At 42.9% G+C, this 9,775-nt stretch overlaps 1 protein-coding gene across 1 annotated transcript in view; it reads right to left on the bottom strand.

Annotated features, from left to right (window-relative positions):
• Window positions 1-220: 220 nt before the first annotated feature.
• The window catches only part of PAG1 (phosphoprotein membrane anchor with glycosphingolipid microdomains 1), a 111,664-nt gene continuing 102,109 nt past the window's right edge, over window positions 221-9,775 (bottom strand). The window contains exon 8 of the mRNA XM_019725420.3: window positions 221-8,958. Within this exon, the coding sequence (XP_019580979.2) occupies window positions 8,590-8,958 (369 nt within the window). The 3' untranslated portion in view covers window positions 221-8,589. The remainder of the gene's footprint in view (window positions 8,959-9,775) is intronic.

The raw sequence follows: 9,775 nt of genomic DNA, 5'->3' as shown, positions 1-9,775 counted from the left end.
CAGCAGTGTCCTCCAAGTTGTCATGGACATGGGACTGCAACGCAGCTCCTTTGTGGCAGAGTTTGAGACTCAGGCCTCCACTCTCTGGCCTGCGCATCAGGCACGCCCTCCTTCCTGCCAGGTGGGAGAGCCGATGGTTAAAACCCCCAAACCCTGGGGATGCACTAAGGGCACGTAAATTAGCCTGACCTGCCCAAATAGCAAATGAATTTCCACAAGCTGTTATATAAAACTGGCCTTTATTGCAATTAAAAAAGAACAAAGACAATTTGATAAGTGCCTTTAATTACAACGTACCTGCTATTCACATGTAATTCTATTTTTACACACAGCTTGAATAAGGTTCATTACATGTAAACTGGAAGATATTAGAAATTAAACTCCAGCCTTTTGGGAACATTCAGAACAGAAATCCTACAGGCAGAAACACAGAAAACAAATAAGCGTTTTAGTTCCTTAGGTACTGTTGTTGGATGAATGGTTATGACCTGGCCACAGAAGACATTGTAAATATACGTCCAATTGAAACATAGTTACCGTGACTAACAGTATTGCTATTGCTGAAACCCTAAACAAAATAATTGGATCATTAAAAACAATACAACTTCAATGTATATAGCACCTTTCTTCCCGAGTTCAAAGCGTTGGTATTTATCTATATTATCTCGTTTGTCCCCATAACATCCCTATGAGGTAGGCGATGGTTGGTATCATGATCTCCGTTTTGTATGTGGAGAAACTGAGGCACAGAGAAGTTAAATCATTTGTTCAAGGTCACACAGAAAAGTCAGTGCTGGAACAGGGACCAAGAGCCGTGAGCTCATCTCCAGAACCAATGCTTCTCTTTAAACTATAAATTGTCCCCTCTGAGAATTCAACACCTCGATTCACTTTTCCAAGAAATAAAAAAAAGTGTGTGTGCTTTTTTTTTTCCTCCCATAAAAATTGTTGAAATACTATAGGCAAGAAACATACACTCTGGGGTTAGGTGGCAAACTGATGCTACACTTTTCTGGAAACAGTATATGGAAATCTTTTGTTGGTTTTGTTTTTCCATTAAGAAGCATTTCCCAGTTAAAACAAAGTCAGAACTCTTTAAATGAAACATACTTGAAAGGATGCATCCATCTAGTGACCTACAGATTATAGCTTTAGTGGCCATACTATGCTACCCACAAGCCAGGTTTATTCCTGAGTTTACAAAGAAGGAAATATCTAAACAATAATTTAAATCTTTGAGACAGTCTTATTTTTCATTTATATCACTTACGGCTTGCTCCTTAAGAGAGAGTGGTAGACAGGAAGTTGGGATAATACATTTTCCAGAGACATACAAACTGACATACAAGGGCAGGAAGTCTTGCCCCTGTCACTTAGTTCATGCCCGGCCAACCCTCCAGAATCCAGAGGGTGCCCGGCCCACCCTTAGTTATGCCCGGCCCACCCTCCAGAATCAAGTATGTAGTTGGTACTCCGACAAAAAAAAAAAAAAAAAAAGACATTAAAAAAGTGTCAAAATCTGAGGCATACAGGACTCTCTCGAATGCTGTTGATTTGAAGATAAAAATTCAGCTTTCCTGATGTATTTCACATGCTTCTCCCTAAGCGACAAGCACAGCTGACTATGCTGCCACTTTGCAGGCCATTGGTGGGCAGTCAGGGCGAAGCCCACCGGAATTACATTTCTAGTATGGCTCCAGGAAGTACAAGAGAAGCCTATATTCAAAAAATTAATTGGAAAAAGAAAAGCTGATGGGATGGGTCAAGAACATCATGTCAGGTTCACCGATGGGTTCTACATGAAAAATACATAAGAACTTGTCAAAGGAATGTTCAAAGTCCTTTACAGACAGACTTAGGTCTTCAGCGTGAGTTGCGTCTGCCATTTATGAAGCCTCTACGACCTCAGTGGGGGCTAAAGTTAAAGAAAAAACCATGCTGCATAAGCTTAAGAATGAAAAGGAAAGAGTTTGGTTTAAACGTATGGTTTCCAACTTGTTGAGTTTAAAAACGAAACAAAACCAGACATTACGACAAGCCCGTTCTGAACTGCAGAGCCCCGGGCCAGGGCTGGCCTCTGTCTTAGCATTCATTGCCCTATTACGGGTACTTTGGGTGGACTTTTAAAAATTAAATGTATAAAAAGAATGAGCAGATATCTGTTCTGTTAATTTGGAAAAAAATTGCACTCCAGAATATCCATTCAAATATCAAACTATGAGGACTTAGAGTGAAATTAAAAAAGAAAATAAAAATCCAAACTAAACAAAACTGTCAAGACTACAGGTGATGGATTCTTGGGGTGCATTGAAAGGGAGACCCTCAGCTACTGTGTCACCCCCCCCCCCCAACTGGGCTGGTCCGTAAAAGGCGCTTGGCTTCCCACTGCAAGCATCAGAGCGTTTGCCTAGAAAAGGCCAGATCATTCTCAGTATCCGGCAACTCCACAGTTAGATGCTGGAACCTTCTGGTCTCCCTGAGACCCAGGAGAGTAGCTCAAACTAGTTACAACTAATATAACGCACTAGAACTATTTCCCAGGGGGCAGGGGAGGTAAAAATATGTTACACTCAACTTACTTTATAAATGATTAATTCTTACAAGAAAGGGTTTTATTTCCCCTCAGAGTAATCAGCGTCCTTCAACTTTCTGGGTAACTATGGGTCTGCTGTCACCAAGATCTACCTTCACTGGAACTTAAGCAGACAGGTGGCCGTCTCTGTATGTTGTTAGGACAGTGAGCCTACCCGGTTAGAGTATGGTGTGAATTTTCCTGCATTTGTGAGTCTGAATTCTCAACGGAATTTTTAAAAGATTCTTTTCCATGGCCCCTTAGTGCCAACTGTGCTCATGAAAGACGTGGCAAGAGTGTACCTGGCTTAGCAGAGCTCACGACAAGGAACCCCAGCATCTGTGTCCCCAGGTGGACCTGCGGCTTTACCTGGGCAGCTGGCAGTGCAGGGAACTGAGGTGGGCAGGGCTGTCTGCTCACCGGGCGGTGTGGGGATGGTTCTGTGCTGGGAGGCAGGGGCTGGCTACCAAGCACTGCGATGGATCCCTATTGAAAAGGATGTGATGGACCAGCCTGTGAGCAGCAGACATGGAGGGGCCAGGGCAGGAAGAGGCCCGGGGTGGCACTGTCCAAAGGGCAGAAGGTCACCTGTGCAGGAGGACCCCAGGGGAGGCCGAAGAAGTGGTGCCTTCCTGCCCCCACGCCTCAGCCGGGCTTCTTAAAAGGCCGGAGTCAGGAAGGGGAAACATTGCAAGCCGTTGAAACCCGTAAGAGAGATGTTTGGACTAAAACTCAGGTTTAAAAATTCCCTATATTGAAAACAACTTTCCCACGCTTTTGTGAATTGGACAATTTGACCTTTCGAGACAATGAGTTAAAATGTCACTCAGTGTCATGAATGATTTTGGAGGATTTTTGAGTAAGAGTAATACTTTGAAACTGATCAGGACCGCCTAACAGACAATAAGTCACTGTTTTTAAGAGGCAAAAACCCATGAACAATGGAATGTGAATTCCTAGTTGTTGAGCAGTATTTCAAACTTCCCCTGAACACATGTTAATCTCTTTAACAGGGAACAACATTAAAACATTTACTGTTGTCAGTTTAACATACAGAAGTCCAAGGAATGACAATGACCAAGCATTTAATACATTACACAAGGTGATCTGAGATGCCCAGAGCAAAATGTTTTTTAAAAACACCCATAGTATGTAATCGGGGAGCCAAGAAAAATCTCATCTAACTGTATTAAGAGAAATGATTACCAAATCGAACGCTTTTAAAAAATTGCCTTTTAAACAAAAATTGCATTTCTCATTTCACCTGGCATGAATAGGATCTGAACTACTATTTCTTAGTTACATAAAAGAAGACCCTGGAAAAACAATACTTTATATTGTTTAAAAATACTTTACATACAGAGGGTGCCAAAAAAAACCAACAACGTATACACATTTTAAGAAAGGAAAAAGCTATTAAAATTATAATACTCAATATACACTGATAACAAAAGATGAATACAAGTCACGTTTGACGTCTGCAATGACAAGAGCTGCTCAAAGTGGTTCCCATCAGCATCCAGACACTTCTGATGATGGCGAACTACTGCTTGAGCAACTTGGACCAAAGTGTCCACTTGTAGACATTTTTGGGGCACCCCAGGTATAAGCAAGGCTGGCTGTAAACACAGACTTAAGAATGAGCAGTAGAAAAACAAGCACTTTTGAATGTTTGTTCTCTTCTGGACCATGATTTTATTCACTTTACTCTGGTAATTCCGGATGAAAACGTGAACGTATCATGGTTTCTGGAATGATCTCTTTAAGTCAGACGGCTGTCTAAGTGTGTACAACTTGTCTACCTCAACAAGAATGCACTGAACCAAAGGTACAACACAGAGCAAGAACATACGACCACAGGAAAGGAATTCAGATTTCACTGCAAATAAAGCCATATTCGATATTAGAGACACACGTTCCTATTTCCACATCAGTCACTTATTAACACTAAACATTACACTTTAACTTTCCCCAGTTACACGGTACAATAAGCCTGTCAAGATTTCCAGGAAACAACCATCAGCACCTACTACGCATCCAGCAGCCAAAGAGAAGCTGGTTGGGTACCAGGAATCCACAGTGTCGGAAGAATGGTGTCACTGGATCACACAGAGTCACAGAAACGCTTACAGGGAGTGCTGAAACAAATGCCATTTGCTTGTTTAACAAAGTCCTAAGTCAGTCTGGAGCTGAAGCTGTGAGCTCACAGCCCTGCCATCATCTCAGAGCAGTGACATCCCACATCACACTGTGCCACTGCCCTGTGGATTCTGTGGGGGTCACCTGGCTGTGGCCCCCACCTGGTTCCTCAGCCCCTGTTGCTTCTGCAGCACCTCGCTGAGAACACCTGTTTTCATTTCCTCCCATCAGGGTGAATATATAGTGAGTCACATGTAGGATGAAACAATTTGAAACACCCCTGTTCTTCAGCTAACAGAATTATGGACATAATTTAGCATCTGAACTGATTCATTAGAAAAATTAAATGAGGGCAACCGAAGAAGGTTTTGCTGTGATTACTGAGTGCAAACTATGGGAGAATTGTTTCTTTGATCCTGCTCTTACGACAATAGTCTTCATACTAGTTGGCTAAGCATTCGATACACATGATAGGATGTATCCTAATTAAAGAAGCACCAGAACAACTCTTTAAATATATACATGTATATATATGTATATATGTGTGTGTATACACATCTCATATATATGTAACTTATTACTGGTTAAAGGGAGTAAATGCTGTAATTAGAAAAATGAGAAACAGATATAGTGACATACTGAGGTTAAATTTTAGTCCTTTGCGTTGGCTACATACTGTGCATTAGCACTCAGTTAGAATTAACTCGGACTTTGAGGGCAGATAAATCAGTAATTAACCTTTTTTTTCCACAAAGGAGAGCAATACCTTCAAAAGCTTTATTAGCACTAATGATGTAATTTCGTGCAGGGCAGGAAAAAAATGTATATGGAAAATATATCTGCCAAAATCACTTTCTTCTAAAATTTAAAATTTCCTCAAACATTTCACATAAAACAGGCTATACTTTCCTGCTGACGATATTGGAGAAAAAGCAAAAGCAGCAGAAATAATTCTTCTACACTTTCCAAATTCCTGAATAAAAACAAAGATCATATTTTTAGGCAAGGTAGGTTTATCATTCTGATGTATAAGACAAAAAAAAATTTCCTAAAACGTATTTGTCTTTTTGTATAATTCCACACCACCTAGGTTATTATTATTGAATGATATAATACGGATGTCAAATTTGAATTTTAAAGATACAGTAAATTCCTTCTTTTGGATAATCACCTTCCATACATTTAAAATCTGTAGCATTTAACTGAAGATGAAACTTTTTTTTTTAAAGAAGCCATAGACTTCTGTGCAATTCAAAGGTTGCAGCACAGATTTTCAACAAATAAAGTAGAAGGGACGACATTTATGAAATACTGTACTATATAAGGTCAAAACAGATGATACGTCAACAAATACACTTCACCAAGGTGCCAGTGGTCTCAAAGGCAGAAGCATCTCCTGAAGTTTACTCTCCCTCCCCCACCCTCCGGGGCTGTGCTGTTACTCTTTCAGGATCTGGGCTGGACGGCTTACAGTTCCTTTTTAAGTACACTTATCAGACTTTATAGCCTAGCTTATTTTTAGCACGGGTTCTCAGATCAAGAGAGACGATTCAGTGCATTTTTATGGCTATAGGGCATAGCCTTTATTTCAAAACTTCTTCTGGGGGAAATTCTGCTAATGAAATTTCAAGAGGATATGGCTGTTTGTAAAGAGCTGCTCTCTCTAGAACTGGTGTTACGCTTTGGAGATGACACCCACTTCCCTGGCAATGAGCAAGACGTCATGAAATACAATAAATGTTTGAGCCGTTGGGTGCTCCCAAGAGATGTTACTGCAGTGTGCAGAAGGCCAAGTGTGCAATGTGACATGGCTATGTCACCATACACTAAAGGAACCCCAGGACGGAGAGACTGTTGGGTCAAACTTGTGAAAACCGCCAGGCGAAACCTGAAGGCTATGGATTCAGAGAGCAAGGCCCTTGGACCTTCCCCATCAACTCCCCGATCCGAGGGTTTTCTGCCATTATCTTCTAATCACTGGTGACTCCTCACGCCAGCGAAGATTTCACGTGGGAGACCAGGCTGATTGGAAAATAATGACAACCAACCAGTTGCCCCAACAGAGCTCACTTTAAAGCCTCAGAAACGTATTACAGAGCGGTCACAAAATCACGCCATGAACACAAGGGATGGGAAACACATGCCAGGGAGATGGTCCCTCCAATTTGTAAGATGCCTCATCCTCCCAATTGCATTCTTTGTCATCAACAGTGAAAACAGCCAGATTAGCCCACCTGGAAAGTCCCAGATGTCACAGCAGTAGAGAATAATTGCTCTCTCTCTCTCTTTAACAGTGCAGGGACGCTCTCTTTCTATAACCCACACTGCATAATAACACCTCAACCAGGTTTGTTTCAAAATGAAACGTGAACAAGTTTCCCAGAGTTGGCCTCATAAAATTGAAGAAGACGATCAAATCCAAACCAAGCGGCTCTCTCTGTCTGACTTATTCCAAATACTGATTTTTGTACAATGAAAGGGGGAAAAAAATCTCAACAGATAATTTGCATTTGTAAGCACTGGGAACCCATCACCGTTTCCTTAAACGTGCAACTAAACTTTAGGTGTTGTACCTTCAGAGGTTCATAATTCACAGTCATCCTTAGGCAGGTTTTGTTCTTCTTTCCATTCTCACCTTTTCAAAATTTTCAACATTGCCCACCACAAACCACTAAAAATGATCATTTTGATTATTCCACTTATTTTTTCCAGTGAGCCAGCTGATACTAAGAGCTCCAAGTACCATTTGAAGAGCTGAGTCTTCAGAAACCTTCAATGTTTTAAACACTTGGTTAGAAAAATGATAATGACTTATAACTACCTAAGCTTCTGTGCTTTATGGTGTCTTTTCAAAGTGAGAATATAAATCAGTGTACATAAAATCAAAATAGTTAATATACATATTTTTTTTTCCTGGCACTTTCGAGAAATTAGGCGTTAAACATAAAACATCTTATAAATTTATATAAGAAAAATAAATGTTTACATTTTAATCTCAGATAGATTACCTTTAGGGCAGCAGTTAACTTAGGAAACCCCCACTGCTGGTGTGGCCGCAGAATCGTCAGAAACACACATTTCAGTGCCCAGCCCTTCAGGGACGATGCACGGCTGCCGTCCAGATATGTGGTCTGCGTCCCAACACAGAGAGTAAGGCTCTCTCTTCTGGAGGGATGAGATCTGGGCTAAAACAAGTATAGAGGTACCACAGTGTTCGTGGAAAATACTGCAAAGGTTCTGAAGAGTTTCAAATACCAGCGGGGGAGGGAGGTCATGTTTTGCCTACAAAAATAAAATGAAAACATCTACAAATGACTTCAGGTACTTTGGGGGAAGCGGCTGATGTGGAGAGCCTACATCCGACACTCAGGAGGTGCCCCAGAAGACGATCCGGTGAGTGGATGGTACCAGCAGCCGGGGTTTCTTACCATCTTAAAACACCTACGTGGCCGGCCAAGGTGAGGCCTTGTGGGAGAATTGCCTTGGAGTGAACCGTCAGAATCCGGAAGGTTTCAAGGGGCCATAGCAGACAGCCACAGCAGAAGAAAGGAAGGGACCCCTGGCTCTTCTGAATGGCAGTGTTTTAGGCAGATGGGGCCGTGGTTCTTGGTGGGAGCGGTTCTCCCACTGAGACCGGGACCTGTCCCAGGGCGTGGGGCGTGGGCTGATGGGCTGGGGCGTGGCAGTGCCCGCCCGGCAGGCAGGCCACCCTGGGACACAGCCAGGTGCGTAGCTCACAGTCCCCGAGACTGAGACATGGTTCCAGCATCTCCGTTGTCTTCAGCTCACGAAAGCAGCATGGAAAGCGTAGGAAATACCGCTTCCTCTCTTCCACGAGAGACGTCCCGCCAGCTGGTCCTGGGCTGTCCTCCGGGCTGCTAGAGCCTGGTGACCTCTCTGCACTGCTGCAAATCCCCGATGCTCTCGTAGTCGTTCTCCTTCAGGACAGGGCCGTGGTGGCCATTGGTTTCCAGGGGGACCTTTTCTTCCTCTCTGTTCAGGGCCTGTATTGCTTCGTAATCAGGCTCCAGCTCCTCCCGGGGTCTCCCCGCCAGTGCAAACGGGCTGACGCTGTTGGGTGTTTTCTCAAAGTCCTTAACAGTGGCATAGAGGTCACTACAGGAAGAGGGGGACCTCTGAGCAGCTCCTGGGCTGGAGGTGGAGCTGGACTCGGGCACTTTCAGCGACTGTCCTGATTTATTCCCGGACGGTCCAGGTTTATTTACGGACGAATACATGGCCGAGATCTAGAAAACAAAGGGGGAGTGGAATAAAAAGGCTTCAAGCTTGATTTTCCCCTCCCCCTTTTGGTGACAAGCTAGATACTTAGCACTATGGGCGAGTGTTCCTTTAAGATTTTTTCCCCTAATTTTCCCCACCCCTAGCTTTATTAAGCTTTCATTGACACACAACACAGGTAAGTTTAAGGGGTACAACATGATGGTTTGATAGATACACATGTGCTATATTGTGACACGATTACCACAAGAAGGTTAGTTAAACCTCTATTACCATATGACCATTTTCTTTTCTTTTTTCTTGGTGTGCTGGCTGATAGTTAAGCTCTGTCCTTCTAACAACTTCCAAGCCTACAATACACTATCGTCAGTGCTAGTCACCTGGCTGCCCATTAGATCTCCAGAACTCATTTGTCTTAGAGCTGGAAGCTCGGACCCTTTGACCAGCATCTCCCCAGGTCCCCCAGGGTCTCCAACCCTGGTCACCACTATTTTACTCTGTTTCCAGAAGTTCAGCTTTTTTAGACTCCATGTGTACGTGAGATCATATAATATTTGTCTTTCTCTGTCCGACTGATTTCACTCAGCCTAAGGCCCTCAAGCCCCATCGTGTGGCGAATGGCAGGGTTTCCTTCTTTGTTATGGCTGAGGCACGTTCCATTGTGCGTGCGTGTGTGTCTGTGTGCACATATTACATTGTACACATTATATAATAAATGGCCTATGTATATGTATATAAAATCACATTTTCTACAACCATTCATTGATGGACACTTAGGTCTTGTCAATAATGCTGCAATGAACGTGGGGGCACAGATATCCCTTT

The sequence above is a fragment of the Rhinolophus sinicus genome, chromosome 7, assembly GCF_057876585.1.
Source record: "Rhinolophus sinicus isolate RSI-liver-muscle chromosome 7, RSI-T2T, whole genome shotgun sequence".
NCBI lineage: Eukaryota > Metazoa > Chordata > Mammalia > Chiroptera > Rhinolophidae > Rhinolophus > Rhinolophus sinicus.
This window is presented reverse-complemented; position numbering and strand designations above follow the sequence as displayed.